General features: G+C 37.0%; 4 protein-coding genes and 1 long non-coding RNA gene across 7 annotated transcripts in view; 3 read left to right on the plus strand and 2 right to left on the minus strand.

The window, feature by feature from the left end:
• The window catches only part of LOC108970386 (allatostatin-A), a 25,640-nt gene extending 17,768 nt beyond the window's left edge, over positions 1-7,872 (plus strand). The window contains exons 2-3 of the mRNA XM_018935724.1: positions 6,201-6,720; positions 6,805-7,872. Of these exons, the coding sequence (XP_018791269.1) occupies positions 6,291-6,720; positions 6,805-6,902 (528 nt within the window). The 5' untranslated portion in view covers positions 6,201-6,290 and the 3' untranslated portion in view covers positions 6,903-7,872. The remainder of the gene's footprint in view (positions 1-6,200; positions 6,721-6,804) is intronic.
• A 2,906-nt stretch (positions 7,873-10,778) lies between these two features.
• LOC108970397 (clumping factor B-like) lies at positions 10,779-11,360 on the minus strand. Its single transcript, XM_018935736.1, has 2 exons — positions 11,162-11,360; positions 10,779-11,103 (listed from the first exon to the last, which is right to left on the minus strand). The coding sequence occupies exons 1-2, from the start codon at positions 11,301-11,303 to the stop codon at positions 10,871-10,873; spliced, it is 375 nt and encodes a 124-aa protein (XP_018791281.1). The 5' UTR covers positions 11,304-11,360; the 3' UTR covers positions 10,779-10,870.
• A 3,792-nt stretch (positions 11,361-15,152) lies between these two features.
• Positions 15,153-18,568, minus strand: LOC108970362 (TATA box-binding protein-associated factor RNA polymerase I subunit B). The gene is made up of 5 exons (XM_018935692.1): positions 18,112-18,568; positions 17,852-18,047; positions 17,087-17,708; positions 15,867-17,024; positions 15,153-15,809 (listed from the first exon to the last, which is right to left on the minus strand). The coding sequence occupies exons 1-5, from the start codon at positions 18,323-18,325 to the stop codon at positions 15,219-15,221; spliced, it is 2,781 nt and encodes a 926-aa protein (XP_018791237.1). The 5' UTR covers positions 18,326-18,568; the 3' UTR covers positions 15,153-15,218.
• Positions 18,569-18,926: 358 nt separating this feature from the next.
• LOC108970404 (cuticle collagen 3A3-like) lies at positions 18,927-19,754 on the plus strand. Of its 3 annotated transcripts, XR_001993479.1 has the most exons (4): positions 18,927-19,011; positions 19,075-19,227; positions 19,303-19,483; positions 19,550-19,754. XR_001993479.1 is itself a non-coding variant. In XM_018935743.1 (3 exons), the coding sequence occupies exons 1-3, from the start codon at positions 18,939-18,941 to the stop codon at positions 19,639-19,641; spliced, it is 324 nt and encodes a 107-aa protein (XP_018791288.1). In that variant the 5' UTR covers positions 18,927-18,938; the 3' UTR covers positions 19,642-19,754. The 3 variants fall into 3 exon arrangements, 2 of the variants coding, with proteins under 2 accessions (XP_018791288.1, XP_018791289.1); XM_018935743.1 differs by lacking the exon at positions 19,303-19,483 and having other exon boundaries at positions 19,075-19,233; XM_018935744.1 differs by lacking the exon at positions 19,303-19,483.
• Positions 19,755-20,646: 892 nt separating this feature from the next.
• On the plus strand, positions 20,647-22,267 carry LOC108970384. The gene is made up of 3 exons (XR_001993477.1): positions 20,647-21,777; positions 21,846-22,061; positions 22,122-22,267. It is a non-coding gene; the product is annotated as an uncharacterized LOC108970384 (long non-coding RNA).
• Positions 22,268-22,274: the final 7 nt, after the last annotated feature.

Below are 22,274 nucleotides of genomic sequence, written 5' to 3' on the forward strand. Positions count from 1 at the left end.
TGTCGAGAGAGGACTTTGCTTCTCAATTGCCTACTCAGTCCGAAGTAGCACCTGTTGGCAAGAGTTATCCTGCGTTGGATTTCCAGGCTGACATTATTGCTGGTGTTAATGCAGTCTTACAAATAATAAAAAATAAAAAAAAACATAGTTCTCATGTTTTTTGTTGAAAACTATTTTGTGCATAAATAATTGCTCTGAGCACAGATAAAAACATTAAAATTTCAGCAGACAGCAAAGAGCAGCGTGCTCATGGTATATCTCAGACAAATCAATCAATTATTTTTGGCTACATAATCCTTTGTTGATACAAAAATGTCCAACAACAGAGATACAACTGAAAATGTCGCGTGGCAAACTGCGCATAACTAATGAAAATTATGCGAAAGCAAGACTACAGATGTCAATGCATTTTCCTTGTTGTTATTAAAGCGAATTTCAATCATAATTTCATGTAGACTCGCAAGTTGCTTGCTTTCATAAATAAACATGATCTGCTGTCTGGCAATAATTTTTGTACGAGGTGTGTTCAAAAAGTATCGCGAATTTTGTGTTTTTTCAAAAATTATTTATTTATTCATGAATATCTATTTTGTCCCCTTCAAAGTAATCCCCATGAGATATTATACACTTGTGCCAACGGTTTTTCCAATCTTCGAAGCACTTCAAAAAATCATTTCTTTTATCTTCTTCAGCTCCTCCTTGGATGCCGTCTTTAACTCGACAAGAGAAGCGTATCGTCGTCCTTTGGGCCTCTTCAGTTTAGGGAACAAGAAAAATTCAGAGGGCCAGATCTGGGGAATACGGTGGCTGCGGCATCATTAGTGTGTTGTTTTTGGCCAAAAAGTCGCGGACAAGCAACGATGTGTGAGCAAGGGCGTTATCGTGGTGCAAAAGCCAATTTTTGTCACATCTTCTCGGCCTTCGAATAGACGTTACCCGCCCAGGCGGCCCATTTCTGGCTCATTGCGCATGTAAACAAGCAAAATTTCACATTTCACGACCTTCCTTTTCATCCAGAAAAAACAACAATTGGGAGTGGCTGGTAGATTCATCGGTCCATATTTCCTTAAAAATGATGCCATTGAGAACGTAATCATCAGGGCGACCTATATTGCGCCATGATAACCGACGATTATAAGCCTGAGATTGAAGCTTATAATCTCGGTGGCATTTGGTTTTTCATTTATTGAGGGAACACTTCGTAGAGCAGACAATTTCACGTTTTGGGTCGGTCGATTGGCTACCAAGATCATTAGACTTTTCCATTTAGGAATATGTAAAGTGTAAAGTCTATACGGGAAATTCCGCATCGATTCAGACCTGGTAGCAAAACATTTCGCGTGTCATTCGCCAGTTACCTGTCGAAATGCTCTAACAAGTCGCCAAAAAGTGGCCTCAATGAAAGAGATAAACTTAAAAAATTAAATGCCAAAGAATATTCTTTCGAAATTATTGAAATATTTACCCTTAAATTTGAATGTTCTATGTTTTTTCTTTAAAAGAGCAGGGGAACTCGAAACCTCGATCACTCGACTTTATTTCATCACGTAAAAAAGTAAAAACAAAAAATAGCTGCAGTCGACTTAAAATGTAGCCGCTTAGTTCCATCAGCTCCGTCAGTTTATCCGTGAACGCGTTTTTCTCAAAACAAAATTTTTGGAATTTTCTTGAGTGATTACTCGTAGACCGATCACTATCAACTTTCTCTAATATATGTTTCATATTTTCGACCGTAAGTCACTGTGTGGAGAATATTTTCTACTGAGAATGTTTTGTGTAGACTTCATCCACGGAGAAGACTGGAATCGCTACAACAGTAGAGGATCTTTTTTTACCACCGTTTACATATATTTCCTAGAGCAGGAAATTACCTATTTTGAATATATATTTTTTTATTAATAAAATTTAATATTTTCTCAATCTTTTTATAAATATTTTCTGAAATTTTCCAAGGAAAATATTGATATAATATGATATAATAGTATACCGAAATTTTCGACAGTCGCTCGAGAAAAAAAATGCATCCACGTTAACAACAGAACTTTTTACAAAATCATAAAAAGAAATAAATATGTGCTTTAATTAGGATCATAAACTAAATATTCAACGCAGGAAAAAAAGCAAAAACTTTGTTTTTGGCAGACGTTTTTATGAAAAAATGCTAATTTTAGTGAAACTTTTTTTTTTACTTTTTCTAACGTTTCTTTTTTTAATTATACAATAAATTACTTTGTAAAATTTCATTAAGATAGGTTGCATAGTTCGTGAGAAATCTTAGCAAATCAGCAACTATCTTCAAAACAATTGCTCAGATCAACTTAAGGATTTAGGGAAATATTCTAGAGATGTTATGGAATTAAATAAGGATAGATTCTTTGTTTTGTTCTTGAAGTTGGGAAATTGGTTGGGAAAAAATTATTTGTCACCTTTTCTGCGACTTTGACATCAAGTTTGCCTTTTTCGCTAATTGGGTAATTTTCGGCTTCGAATCCAGTCGAGAAAGCGTGCAAAAAATTTCGATTAATATTTAAATCTATTTATTCATATATTGTCTTAATATCTTACTACTACTTACTGTATTAATATCTTACTATATTCCTTTTTGAAGTTGTTACAAGGCTAAACTCTTTTAGTAGAAAGTGATATACATATGTATACTATCATTCGCAAGCAATACATACATCTCAGGTCACGTAAACTTAGTAATTATTCCTTAGTTGCGTGCCATTTCACATATTTTTTTGATTATGTCATATCCATCAATCTTAGGTATTTTAACACCCAAATAACGCGTAAAAGGTAATTTGTTCTACATTTTGTAAGAATCTTCAAAAATTGTTTATCTGCATCTAACGTTATGAATGGCACTTCGGCGCTCGTTTTGTACATAAATATTATTGCCAGTTAAAATCTGCTGCTCAAAATGCTTCTCACTCACTTAAAAAGCACATAAAAAATAAACTTTGCCCAACAGATTTGAGTAGAGTGTGCTTATGGTCGAAATAGTCGAAGGACACGTGCAATGTAAATTTGACGCACAACAAATTTGTTTGGCAGCATGCAGAGGATTATGGGGTCAAGAAATTAATAAAATGACGCTCTGTGATTCACACTAACTGCCACCTGAAATGAATGTGTGGAGGCTGTAAACTGAACTTGTAAATTTTCAATACGCAAACGAATTTCGAGGCAACTGGATTGGAGAAGGTAACTGCAGTCACTTCTACGTATGAAATATTCAAGCAGAAGCCAAAATAAACATAAAAAACATTTATCTACTGTGTGTGTGTGCAAGCCTTTGTAAGTGTGCACTATCAAACCTGCCAAACCTTCAATGAGTTTGAGACACGACTTTGCATTCCACGCAACTGCTGCCGTTGCACTTTTCACATTCACTCATGTGGCAAATTAATTTGTTTTTCGCATCTTTATGTCAACTAATAGTGTTTGCATTTTTACCCTTACTGACTTTGTAGCTTCTACTGCTCAGTTGGCAATGTCAGTCGCCTCGCTCCACCCTTGCTTTGTCTCCTTTGAATCATTATTTTATCGTAAAACACGGCGTTCATTGCGTTATACAGGCGCATACACCTACGAAAATTTACATTCACATTTTCGTTGATGCCAAAGCGAATATTAACTTCCGCCCTCCTTAAAGATATTTCGTGACAGTCGCTTTCATTATTTATTTATTTTTCGTTTTTTGTTGTTTTTTTCTGTTGCGCTTTGATGCAATTTTTCTTGTCTTTACACCCTTCAACATTTTTTTACTTATCAGCCAAAACAACACAAACAACAACTGCATGGACACATAAAAAGCGCGCAAAGTATGCTGCGAACGCGGACGCCTAGAGGTATGCAACATATTTTGCGTGAAAATCACAAGTACAAACATTCGTGGCGTTAAATGTGCGCTTGTGTAGTTGTGTATACACAGTTGGGCAGGTGTGAAGAGTGTTGTTGTTTGCGACGTGGTAACGTTCTTCAAGTGGCGCAATATTGTTTTATGCATTCTTTAGGAAATGAAATTCAAATTTGAGATATGCAATATTTATATTTAAACATTATTTTTTTTATCTTCTTCTTCTTCTACAACGTATACATAAATACGCAAATAAATGAAAATTGTGCTGTCGTCAGATCAATATTCTTAACCGGTGAAAAATCGTGAAATTTTGTATACCCGTTCCACACGCTCATAAGCTAAGAATTTAGTTTTCGTCTCCACTTTCGACCGGAAAGTGTAAAAAAAAAAACATTTTATGCCAAAGCATTTCAACATTTAAGTAAAAAATTAAAAATATTATACTTCAGAAGGTGAATACCATCGCTAACTTCGGAAACAACGATTATGCTACTGAAACCGAACTTAACCTAGAAATTCTTAATGAAAAGTTGAAAATTGCAATACTGAATATAAATTTCACGCCTTTCTCAGCTTTAAGAATCTGAAGTTGAGTCCATTATCCACTTATATAACAATTTAAAAGTAAAAATATATCAGAAATGTAAGCTTATTAACCACTTAACAAAATCCAATAACTTTACACATTCAGACATTATATACTTAACATAAGCGCGCTGTGACCAGCACCGCCATTTAGCGTATTCGCCTTGACTTCAACTCACAGCAGCAAACAAAAGCAGATGTCTCTCGCTTTACTACTCAAAAAGTCACCGCCAACGCTGTGATGTAATACTTATGTAGCCCTTATCACGACAATATTTCGCCATTTTAAAGCACTGTCGTCTATGCCACGAGCGCGAATGGCAAAATTGTTAATTCTTTGAAAATATTTACCCACTTTGAGTAGCGAATTAACTCGACTAAATGTTGCAGGCATTAACATGCATACTAAGCACACTGTGTGGCGCATTACTAGCATTTCGCAGTGTTTGCAGCGCTCGTTTCGCCGTTGACGCGCTGGCAATCAACATTGGCAGCAATGTGCACTTAAATGGTGACAATGAAGTGAACTGCCATTTAGTGCCAGTTAATAAGGCAGTAGTCAGTCAGCACTGAAGAGTCGACTACAGCAACAAAACAAATTGAATTTGCTCTTAGTCATGTGACTTTAAGTAAAAATTCCATTTTGATTGATTTCTGCTGCAACATCATGCACATTTGTTTAGTACATATACGATAAGTGTGTGCGTATGCCTTGCTCCCCTAGACATATTGCGCCAATCAGCAACAATGAGGAATGTCTATCTTATAATTTATTGAATATTTTTTTAACTTACATTTTACAATTCGATTTTGCATTTTATGCTGAGTGGAAAAAGTTGAAGCCACTAATAAATACAAGTAGTTTGAAAAAAGATATTGATAGCAAAAATAAAAGGTTTAAAGAATTTGTAAAAAATTGCTATCACATTCTAAGAAAGGTTTAACCTTTTCAAAGTAAACCACATATTTTTTAAACAAAATTTTATTTTATTATTCAATATGGTTTCAATCGAATACCGACACCGTTTATACCTATATTCTCACTAAGTATTTTATATAATTTTTATACTCTTGCAAACAGTTGCCGTCCGTCCGTCCGTGCAAGCTGTAACTTGAGTAAAAATTGATATATGTATCTCGTTGAAACTTGTGTTTGATTTCCATTGTCATTACTAAGCATTAAATTAATATATATAGCAGTATTTTAGTACAGAACATCGCAGTACCAAGGTGGTACCACTTTTTGATGAAATCTCAGGTCTCGGGAACCAATTAATATATGTTAATAATAAAACTTTGCACGAATAATATCTTCGTGTGTGCACTGTAATGAAAAAAAATCTAATAAAACGGTTCCAACCCCGAGGTATTTAGACCCCGGTACCTACAGTTGACTTTTCATCGAAAATGTGTGATATATATGATTGAAATTAAGGAATAATCCATCTCTTATAATGGTATGTCTGTATGTCAAAAATGGGTTGAATCGGACCAATACTTCCCTTAGCCTCCGTATACTTAATATAAAGATTTTCGAACTTCCGGGTGACTTTGTACCGCAATGAAAATAATAGAGCGTGTGTAATTTTACTTTTACTTTGGCTGAAACAAATGGTTACTTCGGCTGCGCAGAGCCCGAATAATAGATAGTTTTAATAGTTTAATAGTTTAGTGTTACTTATACGACATGTCACACGCGGTTTCACTCATTTTAATTTTAATCCTCTCCTTTTCTCGCTCAATATTTCAGCTTAAATAGCCACCACAAACAACGGTCACCAACCTACGCAAGCACACACATAAACACAGTCACACAGGCATTCATATCAGTGCTTGCAAGATGTCCACCCACCAGCATATCATCCAACGCACCCTGTATACTCCGACATTATTGCTCGCCACTTCAGCCGCTTTTTTAGCGCTCATCGCTTACGCTGACGCAAAATCGACGGGCATAGTTTTGGCACAACAACAACAGCAACCAAACACACTACTCACCGACATTGACAATGACGATATGCGAGACAATGATTTGGGCGATGCCGCGAACTATGACAAACGCATGGAACGTTACGCTTTCGGCTTGGGACGTCGCGCCTACACATACACCAATGGCGGCAACGGGATGAAACGCCTACCGGTCTACAATTTCGGTCTGGGCAAACGCGCCAGACCCTACTCGTTTGGCTTGGGCAAGCGTGGTGAATATGATGAAGATCAGTACATCGATGACTTGTTGAATGGCAACGCTAACGAAATGGCATTTTTTGGTGAGTGCGCAGAGTGAGAGAGATTTTATAGCGTTACTAAGGATATATTATAAAAATATTTATTGCTTTAATTTCACATTTCAGACGAGAAACGCAACCGACCCTACAGCTTTGGTTTGGGCAAACGCTCTCTGCAAGAGCCACCACCACACCGATACGGTTTCGGACTGGGACGCCGTTAAATGCCGTACGCATACGCAAGCACCTCCAAAACAAAAACAACAGCTATCATGAAAAAACACTAACACAAACATATGTACATGCGGGCATCATTTGACTTTTGGTGGCGATCCACGAAGAAAAAAATTGCGAAAAGTCAACTGAAAACAAAATATACACATATACATTTATATTACTATTAGTATTTACTACTAGTCAGCAATGAACGATTGGCTGATTTGAAAGCCAGATTGGTTGGGTGCAGGGCAAAGTTTCCATGCCGTCTGGTTTTCAAATGTGCCGCTTTGTTGCAATGATCAAACTGTTTTCATTTGTGTTATTACTAAATGTTAGCAAAACACTAAGCTGAATCTTAAGTTGGGGAGCATACACACATACACACACACAAACAAACTAAAATGTCAAATAATCAAAATCTATTGCCAATTACATTCAATTACGTGTGAATATATATATAATTTTAGAAGCATTTTCCCTTGCATGTGTACTGAAATCATATTTTACAACAACATACATACATATACTAATACTTATATACTAACATACCTGTATGTATGTAATATTTGTCAATAATATAGTAATGTGTGTACAGTAATGGCAAATGTAGTATATAATGAATGTAATAGTGGACACTGAATTGTTGTTGCTGCAGATATATGAACTTAACGTTAGCTTATACTTATGTATGTATTTAACAGTTATATATAACTATATAAATATAACAAAACGGAGTCAAAGCAAGGCAATTGAATACTTAATGAAGGCAAAACATAATATTAAAAATAAAATAAAATAAAAAWACAAAGCAAGCATTAAAGCATAGTAAGCAAATATTTTAAAATATAATATCTGTATAAAAATCTGTATGTATGTATATGTAGAGAGAGGTAACCTGATCTGTAGAAATGAGTAACAAAAATACAAAAGTGCTAATCAGAGTTAAAAATATTAAACAAATATTATATAAACGAATGCAACGGTTTTTTAATAAGTGTGGTTAAACGCCAAAAAGTATGTTATAAAAAGTAAGAAGGCAATTAGATGATGTCGCTAAAAAGTATGCTACAATATATCATGAGTTTAGCTTATGATGTTGCTTAGGTGTTTTTCGAGTCCAAAAACTCGAAAAAAATATACTGTTTCGAGTCCAAAAATTCTAAAACAAATCACATTTCAGTCATTTAATATTTGCGATTATCTTCGCAGAACAATATTTCAAGATATAAATATAAAAATATAATGCATAACAACAATTATAATATCAAGTAGTAGCATTTGTCAAAATGGCTTAAACTCTAATCAACTAATTTCTTTTAACATTTTGTCTACTTTGATAACGAGAAGCGACAAACTGCAATCCACGCATGCTATGCAACTAACAACTCTTGTAAAAAAAGGGGGCAACAAGCAGATATTAGAAGAAATATTCAACTTGAATGTATTATACAAGGTGCTGTCCAAAGTAAACTGGTCATAAAAAACAGAACAAATGTTTTTTTTTCGGCAAAATCAATTTATTTTATTCAAAAAAGTTTCCTTCTGCTTCAATACAGCTTTTTGCACGGTCCAAAAACATGTCGATCGAGTGTTTTAGCTCGTATGCCTGTGCAAGCCGTTTGAATGGCCTCTACGTCTACATAACGCTTTCCTTTCATGGGCAAATGCATTTTTCCGAAAAGAARGAAGTCGCACGGTGCCATATCAGGTGAATACGGGGAGGGGTTCATCCAACGAATGTTGGATTCTGAGCAATTTTTTRTCRTCAATCAATTTGTGCGGAACAAACCRTACACACACATTTCGTAAGCCCATATGTTTTGGAGGTGTTCAATTCTATTTCCATGAATTTCAATGATGATTTCGGCTGAGTTTTCATGAATKCACGCACAGTTTCGATGAAATTTCCGGTGCTCACGGATTTTGATTGGCCCACATGTTGATTGTCATTTATGTCCTCACGACCACTTTGTAAGCGTTGAAACCGTTCGTGCACTCTGCTACGGGATATTCAATTGAAACGTTTCGGTAAAMGTTTTACCAATTTTAAAACWAAATTTAATATTGACTCTTTGTTCGAAGTTCATTTGCGCACCGAAAACACAAATATACTGACACTTAAAAYGCAATAACTTCACTTCCAATCTATGAAATGTCATGCAATTCTCACTGGACAATCGATAGAGATAGCAGATTCTAACGCACTAGTCGACATATAGATGGCGTCACCAGGGACGCTAAATTCAAAAAGTTATATTTACTTTGGAAAGTACCATGTAATATAACGGCGTCAAATCGCACGACCGAGGCGGCCAATTGACTGGGCCATTTCATTAGAAAACACGTTCACCAAACTTGGTTTTYAATAAATTGATTGTGACATTCCAAGTCTAGACATTATCTAAGTCCATATCATCCAATTCGGGCCAACATTATTCGGTTATAATTGAGCGGTAGCGATTCCCATTCACAGTAACATGCCGGTCTTGATCATCACGGAAGAGACACGGCCAATACCTACACGCCGACTACCCATAAACTGCACCGAGCAGTAATTTTTTCGGGATGCAATGCTGACTCATTGCGTACGTGTTGATTGCTGCTTGCTTATTGACGAAGCCATTCAACCAGAAATGAAGCTTATGGCTGAGTTGATTTTTCGATGAAARTCCGGTTCATTTTCAAGTTGTAGCGCAGCCCAATTCACGAACATACGACGATTCTGGTGCTCAAGCGGCTTCAGTTCTTGCGTTAATCACAAAGATGCCCTACGCTTGAGAACGATTTGAGAGAGACTAATTTGGGCCTTTATCAATTCATGCGCTAGTGGCAGTCATATTCTCGACACCACAGACAATTATTTGACTCACTGGCATGGAAACATTTTGTACTGTGCCTATGGATTCAAATTTTTTTACTWGACGCTCAGTTGTTGATCTTAGAGGAAGATTAAAAGGAAATAAAATGAATGTAGCGCTCTGAAAATTGAGGCCACTGACTCCGAATTTCGGTAGTAAATTTTAATAATTTCGACTCATGCTTGAATCGTATATCTTTCCATGAAGAAATGGCAAACCTTACTTAAGAGAAGTGTAAAAAGATTTAAAAGAGACTATTAGTCTACTTTTGTAGCGTTCCTATTGAAAAAACGCGTTAAATTATGAGAATTTTAACTTTAGTTGCGCCCACTTGTAAGCTTGCTATCGACATAAAAGCGGCTATATATATGTTTGGAGCAAATAACGTTATCTTCTTTTTCTTCCGCACAAGAACTTGATTTTGATCGATGCTTTCGATACCAGCTTTCCTGGCAAATGAGCAGCTTCTTACGGAGAAAAGAACGTATGAGAAATGTCTGATCAATATCTCAAAAACTGAGAGACTAATTCGCGTATATGCAGMYAAGTATGGCTGAATCGACTCAGATCATCACGATTATCATTTATATACATAATTTATAGGGTTTCCGTGGTTTCCTTTTCGGTGATAAAAACTTAACTTCAATTAACACAGCCATTCCCGATATCACCTCTCATCTAAAGGATTAGTAAATTTCGAGTTAACGAAAAAGATGAAATACGTTTTCACAATCAAAAATAAGTATATCAGAGTGGATTTTGTAAAAAAATATAGAATCTAAGTCCTTACCGTTTACTAAAATAGAGAAAGTTCAGAAAAGGTGTTTCCAGAAAAAAACGGATTTAAAGAGGTGAGTTTTTCATATTCAAACCATATGAAATTCATAGGTTGATTTAACATACATTCAGGATAAATGAACCCAATTTCAAAGTTTTGAAAACAAGATCGAGTTATTTAATCTCAGACACTATCATACCGTAARAAAATTATAACACTTTCTCACTTTATCATGCCATCAATAATAATTATTTAGTGAAAATTTATTAAGTGAAAATCTTGAAATATCTGAACAATATATAAAATAATAGTTTCAGCAGAGCACACGCTCTATAGCTTAGCCTGAAGAGGTGGAGTTCTGTTGTGAGAGCAATTGCAATAGGCGTAGGATGAGAAACAAGGTACGTCCTTCAGGTTTTACGCCATCATTTTCTTCCGATGAAGACTCGCTACTGCTACTATCGCTGTCAGAGGACGAATCGCTGTCCGAGGACGAATCGCTGTCCGAGGCCGACTCGCTGATGCTTTCGGACGTTTCCTCTACGTTGGGAATTGACTTTGGAATTCTTGCTGTAAAAATTAATTTTTATTTAATTGAATTAATTTTAAATTCCTTACTATGACTTACGAGGATTAAAGCTGTACGGTGGGAAAATCAAAGGACCCGGAGCAGGTTCCCCAGCGTTTGTGTTTCCGCTGGGTGCAGCGAACACAACACAGAACCCTCCAACAAGAAGAGCGCTACAAACTAGTACTAAGTACGACTTCATTTTTGGAGTTTTAAATGCTCTTCAACGACTATTTCACAAAATATTGTTGACATTTTAGTGCACTGAACGGCGCTTATATAGCAAGCCATAGTAATTAGCCCAGCATAGTTCAAGCGGGTAATCAATCATTTCTGTTGATAACAATGCTGATGGACTTCAAGAACTTATATATTTAGCAATGTTTAGGTAATGAGAACAAGGCTAAGTGAATAGGAGGCAAGTTCATTAAGGCGAGTTGGCTAATGAAAATGTAACTGATTTGGAATAATTGCATAAACGTGACATTTTTAATATTGTATAATATTATATAATGCCCTGTGAAAGGTTACGCGGTATCAATGTAGAGCTATTATTATTCAAATTCTTTGAGACTTAGATTTCGGTTACTTTGATTGGATTGGAAAAATCAAGCATGATTAAGATAGGAATTACGCTAAGTATTTATCGTCACTATTTGCGGTTTATTCTTTGACAAAATAAGTAAAAGCGTGACGTAATAGGTTTGGTAGGAGTGTGAAGAGGCCACATAGGAACTGCTTACAATTTATATGCTGTTTGACAGTTTTCTGTTTTGCGTCTTCTCATAAACTCATTACGTCACCATGACCCAATCTTGTTTCTATCATTCTTGAGAAAAAAACAATCTTGCCTCTATCTTTCTTGATGGAATGCAACAAACTGTTATATCCTCAACAGGGTATATTAAATTTGCCACCAAAAATGTTCCGCAAAACCTTTCTCTCAGAAACTCGTAACATCTGATGAGTCCGTGATCAGATGTTGCCATCRTTTATGCCTCTAAACCATGTAGCAGGAAGGGGATGACAAGTAAATCTAGAGTTTGGTCTTTGTTCGTGGAGAGAGAACTTTTCTCTCTTGCTGTTGGCCTGTGCTACTAATACAGCCGCTGTATGGTGGAAAGTAGCCACGACAGTCTTGGACTACCAAAAACTCCTCTCAATTCAGCGTTATAGRTTAAGAGGAACTGAAGTGTATCATTGCTGCGGAGTGACTGGATTTTCGATTATGATGTGGAGAGGGAGGGATATCTAGGGAGCAGAAGGTTTCTAGATGCTAAGGTCAAGTATAGGTGACAAGACATTTGGCCGAATGACTTATGAGTACATTCAGGACGTTGGGTTTGTTGAGGAGGACTTCAGATTTTTTCTGAGTCTGGGTTTTCTGCTTACGAGGTATGGGCCCCTGAATGCATTTTTGCATCAAAGGCACCTATCTGATAGTTCGCGTTGTTTTTATGAGGCGAAGGTAGATAGGTGCATATAGTCGCAGAGTGTCCGATAGCTAAGATCGTTTGCGCGTGAGTTGTTTAAGCGGTGAAGGCGTTTAACTGGAAATTAGGGTTAGTTTTTAGATGAGTGATGTGTATATATGATGTGCACATGGGTTTCAACCCCTGGCCACCAGTCCAGAGCTGTATGAAAACTCAACTGGTAGTAGTTTCGGTTACGAAGTCTGATCGAAGACTTAACTCTGCTACCACAGGGAGCAGGAGGTCTTGGAGGTCGCTCCAACCTGCTCATGCGGACTGACCCCACGGAGAGTATCGTGGTGGTTGTGGTTACAACGCAAATGCGGGAACAACCGACTCTTTGTCAGAGGCATTTTCATTGATTAGGGTGCTGATCAACGCATTGATTTGATCCGCTGTGCCATTGAACGGCGTGGGGTAAGACTGTCGTCGCCAGGTACCCACTTTAAACACACCGGACGTTTTCAACATCGACGTAGGAACCAAGTCCCAACCAATGGCCGGAAAGTACCAGTCGAAGTCAAATTTCCTGAGATGTCAAACGTGATAGCTAAAGATTAMGTAATAGGAATTGTAAATTAGAATCTTCCAGAAAGCAAATTATAGTAGTTAGGCAACTCGAATATTATACTTACAGGAGGAAGTATTGAACGCTCCATCTTCAGTAATATTTCCACTCTGAAATATTTTCCACACTGAACTCGATAGCTAAAGATAAAGAAATAAAAATTAATAAGCAAGCATGATCCAGTAGCGTATCTACAATAAGCACGCACATCTATTTGGTCTTAGGAAGGCTAATGGGCGGWAGGATGGAGATTTAATTGGCCCAGGTCCAAGGCTTCGGGGTTCCTCTATAATGTGAATATAAGCACACAGATATGCAGATATATGGCAATTAAAATTTTAAGTCAATTTACCATTTTCTTGCGCATTTGCCGACGGTGTAACCGCCATTAAGGCCAGCAAGGTCATTATGTCAAAAATCATTAACAGATAGAATTTCTTTGCTAAAACAGTTGGAAACTACTCACCAAGCTTAAATATTTATATATCTTTACGTTCAGCGTTTTCCGCTGATTGAGTCGCTCAACACCGTTACCATAATCAATCATTCGAATGATAAATATGACAATTCATAAACCGATATAATGTGAAACAAAACAAAAGTAAGTTTGTTGACGGTGGACTTTAATCTTTCACACAGTACGCTCGATTGAACCTTATATGCGATATCCTAYAAAGAAGCTGATGCATGCTTTTTCTCAGTTCTTCGTWTTCGTTCGTAGTATTTGAATAGCTCGRCGGGCAATCCATCGGCCCCACCTCTCTGTTGTTTGTCAGAAGGGTAATTACTATAAGAACTTCTTCATGGTCGGACAATGGAACGTCTGCTCCATCTTCATTGATTTGGGAATCGGTTTCACCCTCTCCTGGCGTTATGCTTTCAATGCCATTCAGAACTGTCGRGAAGTTTCCCTCCATAATTTCAGTATGCTCTGAGCATCAGTCACTAAATCACCTATGGGGTTCTACAAGAATATGCTCTGGTCTTGAAACCTCTTGTTATTGGCCGCATCTTTGCGTAGAAATTTCGAGCATTACCCCTGTTGGGGTCATCTGGACGGCGGTGATTTCAGCCTTTACTCTTACGAGGACATCAACATCTTCTTWATTTACGGACTGGACATTCCATGTACATGCCCTTAAATGTGGGCTGAATATAACAAGTCAATTAAAAAGTCTTGGCCTACCACACAACTTTTTGGCAAAATTGTTTTAATTTATTTAAGCGTGRTATACACGGCAATTTCTTCTCAGCGAGCATTCTTTTGAGAAATAGTCGCAGGGGGGCTAGTTCTGGAGAATACGGTGGATGCGAAAACAATTTGAAGCAAGGTAGTCAATAAAAATTATTCCATGTGCATCTCAAAATGCAGACGCCATAATTTTGCGAATCAACTGCTGCGCTTTTCCACGCTTTGGAGTGGACTCATCGTGTGCAGTTCACTCGGATGACTATCGACTGAATTTYGGAGTGTAATAATAGTCATGTTTCATCCATGGCCACAACATYTCCAAACACTGTTCCGAATCTTAAAATCGAAGTGGTTTTTAGTCAAAAGTGAGCTCGCGTGGCACTCATTTTGCACAGAGCTTTCTAATACCCAAATAATMGTGAATGATATGTTACACACGTTCACTTGATATCTTTAGAGCGCTTCATATCTCGAACAACTTCACTTTATGATGATTCTAAATTATTTGTTGAGTTTTTCTTGATGTTTTCGTTGGTAACACCCGCTTTAGGGCGTCCATTGCGTTCACCGTCTTCGGGGCTTCACCACCAAACTTAGCATACTGATCCTCGATGGTTGATTTTCATTCGGGAATTCGTCATCAAAACAAGTTTTTGTTTCAACTACATTTTTCCAAACGCACAAAAATGCTTTTTATCACAATAACAAAAGTTGCTTCACTCAAAATGATATAATGCACAAACTAATGATCATATATTTTGGTTTTAAAAGTTATTATTTTGAATAAAAACTGATTATTAACTTATTTATTAAATAAAACATAATAACTGCTATTTTTATCAGAAAAAGTTTGCGCACAAACTCCAACTCCARCTCAAATATTTTTCACCACAGCTCTCTGTATGAATTGATCATCATATTAAAATCTTTGATTGGATTATTGTACTTAAATCGTATGCAATCTTGAAAATATTCCAAATCTTCAATGCCGTATGCAAACATTAGCTCAAGTGTGAGTAGCTCCTCATATAATATGCACCAATCGAGGTTGATGGATTGTGCGCAAGTTTCGAGCAACCAAAAAAATGAGCGAGAAAACTTGTTTTGCAAAATTTTTTTCTGACAACTATTGAGGTTATGCGAATAGCCCAACAACGTCCAACAATCCATATTCGTAGTGAGGAAAGTGCATGTGCGCTCTTCTGCACTGGGAGCATTATTGCTGTCGATTTCATTTGCATCTACCGTGTCGGCATCGTCGTCGCTGAGACCATCGAATAGACGAATTTGATTGAGGCCTCTACGTGGTTGCAAAATTAATGGCTCATCTGAATTTTTGATCGGTTCCATATCACATTCACTAAAGGCATTAATTGAATGCAACGCAGATACGTCGAGGTCATCGCTTGCCACTACCGTTTCGTCTGGGGGATCGGGTATAGAATCCTCATGATCAGCATCAACAATACGCGGCACCTAAAACGCATTCATTAATATTTTTTATCAGACCATTCTATAAATCTTTATATGTACCTGTTTATTGATTGTGGCAGCTTCTACATTGTCGGCAGGTATACCGACGGCTGCTATTTGCACAGCTTGCAGTCGCTTTAGCGCATCTATCTGCAGCTTCTTCACGTAGCTCTTYTCATAGTTATCATATTCTGTCTTGAATTCCAGCTCCTCAATGAGCTCCTCTTCCTCAATGGATGCCAGCCACTTATCTTCGCTTATATTGAAATCAGCCTTCTTGTTGCCAATATCATGCTTAACACGATCCTTATTGTCGTTCGATGGCCGAAATATGCCGATGTAGTTGCGTTCTTTAGTGCACGCCAAACGCTGCACCATCAACTGCCATTTGTGCGCCTTAAAATATTCCTTCAGGTCCTTTGAGTGCACATATGGCGCTACAGTGCGTTGCATGTGATCGACACGCATAAATTCTGGTATCTTGAAGGCTGCGTTCGCACCAACATTGGAACAATAGAGTAAAATGCGCTTGAAATATGAATGAGCTGGTGTTAGGCTGGGTGGAAATACTATCGTTCCACCACGTTCAGTTGGATTTGCGGTATTGAGTTCATCCAAAAATTGTTGGAATATGCGATGCATGGTGGAGACCTTGAAATCACTTTCCGCTGTGGCACCTTCATCGGTAAGCGCTGCTTGTTCCAATTTTGTGTGCTGTTCCTCTTCCATTTCCTCCAGCAGTTGTGTAGTGCTTTGACATTGTTTGAATTGTCGACAGAAATTCGAGTTATAATGCGAAACTATAACCTTACGCATTTCGATGAACTCTACCCAATCCTCCCATACAAATAGTAGCGGCGGTGGTGTGATGCTGGTATTTACGCTACGCCCTTCTTCAGATAGATTCTGCAGGCACCGATTGGTTTTTTTAGCGGCATGCGATATTAATTTCTCAGTATGCCCATCGAGACCAAAAAGCAATTTGAATACCAATATTATATAAGCCATAGCGCGTGCTTCATATGCTGGATAAACATAATCGACACGTGTACGCATTTGTGGTGGCAGTAAGTTGATCAAACGCTCTACATAGGCTGTTATATCCGACGGTAGATTTAGTTCAGTTGCATAACGTTCAGTCAGTTTTATTAGATCTGGCTGATTGTACGACTTTATATTTATAAATTTTGAAAGCAACTCAATATGGTCTCGTAAAGCCTGTAACAATAACAAAATATTTATAAAATATTRTGTGTAAAATAAATATTTAATTTGCACACCTTATCAGTGTACTTCGTAGGAAATTTATAAAATTCAATTTCTTGCAACATTTTCTTGCAATGTGGCGCGATGTTCTCTGGAAAGTACGGTAGCACATTTTTTGTGCTCACGTGCTCCTCGTCTATGAAGCGCACCAAATCGCATAATTGTATGTCATCACCGATCAAATTCAGCGCTATGGCTAATATGGTAAATATTTGTCGTGTATTCATTGTGAGTAGCGCATGATCTGTACGACTCATTGATCTCGCCAGAGGTTTTACATTGTGACATTTCAAATTTCCCTCCGAATCTAAGGCGTGTTTTTCAATGTGCTTTGCTGGCATCATTTTTTTAAGTTGTTTTCGAGCACGCGCCGAAAATTGTAATTTTATAGCACGACCTGTTGTCCCAGTGCTGGAAGTATTCGCCGAAGACCGTGAAGTTAGCGATACATCGGTGGAATTCATGGATGAATGCAGACTGTAAGAGGACTCATCTAATTTTCGCCGATTTTTGCGGAATTCTCGCGTGCTTACCGAATCACTGCTTACCACGGATGTGCCCGAATCGTCAGTTCTACGACGTTTTCGTTTGATTGTGCGACGTTGTAGTGCATGGTTATAAAGAGCAGATGCATCTCTGAAAGATAAATATAAGTATTATTTCAATTGGTTTTGAAATGAAAAGATCATACAAAAACTACGTACACATTAGTATCAGTTCCACAGTGTATCAATAGAGATTATGAGTTGTCCTTTAAAGACTTAACTCAATGTACTAACCTCTGCAAATATCGTACGCCTAATTTCGGCAACTCAACACGTTTTCTACTAAAAAATGCCACTTCATTTCGTCGCAGGTAAGCTGCCCACAGCTGAAGTGTCATCAATTTTAACTCTTCTTTGGCGCCGAATGATAACAGATCATTGACAAGTCCACGCAGTATATAATTATAGCATTCCCAGGATGTGAGATTTGCTGTTACATGTAAATTAAAGACGTTAAAAGTAAATATTTGACTTTTATTAAAGGAAATATTTACGTTTTTCTGCTTTGAGTGTTTGTAGTTTTATCTTCTTCTGTCGCTTCCCTTCTAAAAAATCTTCATCTTGCTCTATTTCCACGGCACGCACTTGTTCCTGTTTCGTACCACATTCTTGRCAGTAAAAGAAACCTTCTCGCAATGTAAATTGGCGCTCCCCGCAAACTTTACAGACTAAATTTGTWTTATTGGTAAGCTCATCACCGTCTTGCATTGTATTTTTGTATTAAATTTATTAATAAGTGAATAAATAAAAATACACGCACTTTGTTTATAATATGCTTCTTCTTGATYGCAAGTTCAGTTACAATTGTCGCGCCTACCGGCTGCTGCACAGCCATAGCAAGCATCAATTCTTATACTCTCGTTGCTTTGCACAATTTTACACTGAACTAGGTATAATGAGTTGCCACAACTGTTGTTGAACTCGGGGAAGAAGCCTCGGACCAGAGAACTTAAAACAGAGCACTTAAAACATGTTTTAAGTTCTCTGGGTGAGCTGAGTCGATTTAGGCCTGGTATTCTGAAATTTTGTWAACGTTCCAAAGCACTGATTATRTATGTATATTATATTATATATATTTGTAATACTTTTTTACCGACAATTATAAATGCTTTTAGTGAAGTTTTTTAGAAAATGCGTAATGACTTTCTTGGGAAATTCCAATATTTTCTAACTCATAAAGTGTCACATTTATCATTCGAATGATTGATTATAGTAACGGTATTGAGTGACTCATACAGTGGAAATTGTAACGGAAATGTATATAAATACTCATATTTAGTAAATGATTCTCAAAGTTTTCTATAGAAAAACAAGTTTAGCTATGAAACTCTATCTGCTAACAATTTTTGCCGTGTTGGTCCTTTTGGTCCTTCCACCAGCCGCAAATGCGCAAGGTAAATTGTCTTAAAAATTTAATGTTTAATAGTGCTGTATCGAATTTCTCATTGACTTTACAGCGCAGATTGCCACTGAGGAACCAACACCGTCAAATTCTACAATTCCTCAGGACCCTCCAGGTTCTCTAGGCCCTCCAGAACCCCCAGGCTTTCCAGGTTCTCATGGCTCTCCAAGTCCTCCAGGCCTTCCAAGAACTCCAGGCCMTCAACCAGGTGCTTGTGCGTAACTACTATAATCTACATACTTACTTAAAGTTATTACTTTCAATTCCTTTTATTTAAAATTAGTTGATCCATTCAGTATAACTGGATATTTTAGTGGTCTATGAATATAGTGTCATATAATGTCTATTTGTGTGTTGAATTTGAAGTTCGTATGCTCAACAGCTAGACCATCCAAATTTGATGAAAACGAAAATGAAGCACACGTACAAATATCTCGCAGCTCTTTGTTCCCACTTTCTTATAAGTCCGATGCTATTTTCTTCATTTTTTTTTTTTCTTAAAAAAAACATTTATTTAAATTTAATTTCAGCTGTTGCCTCAGATGACGATGTTAGCCCACCCGTGCAGGACGGAGATGTCAAGGTGCCACTTATACGAGAGCCACGTGATGCTTTCTTTTGATTCTTAAGTCAAATGGAAACTAAAATCTACTTTGTTTAATGGTTAATTGTAATTGGTTTATTATTATTATTTTATTTTTCTTTATAAAAATATAAATATTATTTTAAATCAGAGAGAACAAATAAAATTAAAATAATAAGCATAAAATATATTTGTATCAATCTCATCTTCCGTTAATGACGTCACATCTTGGTGTTTTTTGTTTCAAACGAACTAATGAAGCTCTGAGCCGAACCACAATTTGAACTACTTAGAAAGTTTGAACATAAAACAGATAGTACAGATCCGATTTTATCTACTTTTTGTCAATACCAAATGCAGCTAAAAGGCCGCARACTAAAAGGATTTTCCCTAGGTTTCATCAAGTTTCCTCACATACCATTACCAATCATATGGTAAAAGAGTCAGCCGGGTGTTCGAAAATCCTGATATTAGTTATATGGGAGCTAGGTCAAATTTTTGCCCAATTTTATCCATTTAAGATACATAGATACACTGTTATGAGTAAAATACGCCCTCTCAATTTTATCAAGGTAACTAACATATTGACATTAACATATACTTATGCGGTATAAATATGCTGACCACCTGTACGTAAATGACACGTACAGTACGTAAATTTGGAGCCATGTACCGTGTACCGAAGCTTTAGCGAAAATCACGAAARTGTACGTAAATTGAAACGGAGAATATTGATGTACGTAATTTGCGTTAAAACAACAAAAAATTGCTATACGATTGTGTCCCACCCGTGACGATAGAATGAATACCCCTAACGCAAATTAAAGATATTCACGCAGCTTTAGCTATCTTAAACTCGCCATTATGGCAACGCCGTTTGTGGAATGTTTTTATTGTATTTGTTAGTGTTAAAGAGAAACTAAATATGTTAAAGCTCTTCTTATTTACATTTATTTATGTATTTTCTACCAACAATTTGTGGAACTTATGCTGACAGRTGATATTGTGGAAGCGACGCTATTGTGTGTACGTTGTATTATTTTTTTAAAATGTCGCGAAAACGTAGAGTAAATATATTTTACGAATAATTGCGCRAAGAATTTTCGTTTATTAAGAAAGCGAAGACCGAAAGTGATGTCCTTTGCGAAGTGTGCAACACGGGTTTTATTATTATGCATAGTGKTCGCCGAGATATTGAGTCGCATATTAAATCAAAAAATCACTAAAATGCATTGCACGCTGCCACGTCCAGCCACACACTCAATAGATATTTAAAAAGTTCTACTTTGACCGGAACAGATGCCCATATCGCGGCGTGTGAAGGCGTTTGGGCATTTCATGTGATAAGTTCTAATCACAGTTTTCGCTCGGCCGWTTGCGCTTCCAAAATCATCCGGAGTTGTTTCGCAATGTCCAAATTTTCTTGTGCGCGAACGAAATGTGAAGCCATAGCACCCGGAGTGTTCGCACGGTTCGTATTGCAAGAGCTCCAGAAAGACTTAAATGACTGCCATTTCTTCACTATATTGACGGACGCCTCTAATCATGGCAGCACAAAAATGTTTCCGATATTAGTTCGCTTTTTTTCGGAAAAGGATGGCGTCAAAGTGAWAAATATAGACTTGGTAGATGCACATGGAGAAAGTTCCGAAATAATTGTAAATTTGCTGAATAGCGCTATGAACAAATTGAACATAAATAAGAAACTAKATGCGTTTTGTGGAGATAACGCGGCATGTAATTTTGGCAACGTTAATCGAACCGGCACAAATAATGCGTTCTACAAACTGAAGCAGCTTTATCCTGGATTGATTGGCGTTGGATGTGCAGCGCATATTGTTCACAATACTTTAAAAAAAGCTTGCGACAAAATGCCTTTTGATATGGAGATGATTGTTGTCAAAATTTCTTCACATTTCTATTTGTTCACCGTGCGTGTCGCAAAATTGAAAAAATTTTGTGAATCCGTGGATGTGGAATATAAAAAACTGATAGGTTACAGCAAAACTCGTTTCCTAGGCTTGTTGTCATCAGTCGAATGTTTAAGTCGAAATATTAAGAATTTTTGATGGTCTTAAGGAGTATTTTTTGGGAGATCCCAACACCCCAAATTCTTTGCTACTATTTTTTGAAGATCCAAGGGCCAAGATGTGGCTGCTTTTCCTTCGTGATCGAGTAAGTATCGGTTAATGGGAATGAAATGTGTSARGYACCAATAACTTTCTTTTTAATTTCTTATGTAGGCATCTATTTTCAACAGAACAGTTAAAGCAGTGGAAAGCGACAATATTAATGCAATGGAAGTTGGGCWTGCACTCAATTCTTTTGTCCAATCGCTCGAATCTCAGAAAAAAGAAGCATTTTTGTCCGCTACAGTGCAAAAGGAAATGGAACATATTTCTGTTGTTGACGAAAGAGTGCCAAAGAAGAGATGTAAGATCTCTCACGTCAATTCTATGGTTCGAATATTAATTTAGATTTATTTTCAATTTAAAAGATTTTATTCATTTCTTTCTTAGAATCATGTATAAAATATATTGGAAAGTGGAAAGAACAATTTGACCATATTATCATTTTTGCCTGGTGTGCGCTTGATCAACCACCGCAATGGAAGTTTATCGAAACCACCGCGAAGTACATCGCAACCAATAACCATTTTGATCTGGAATCAT

Source organism: Bactrocera latifrons, unplaced genomic scaffold, assembly GCF_001853355.1.
Source record: "Bactrocera latifrons isolate USDA-ARS-PBARC rearing strain unplaced genomic scaffold, ASM185335v1 scaffold_3, whole genome shotgun sequence".
In the NCBI taxonomy this organism is placed as follows: Eukaryota; Metazoa; Arthropoda; class Insecta; order Diptera; family Tephritidae; genus Bactrocera; species Bactrocera latifrons.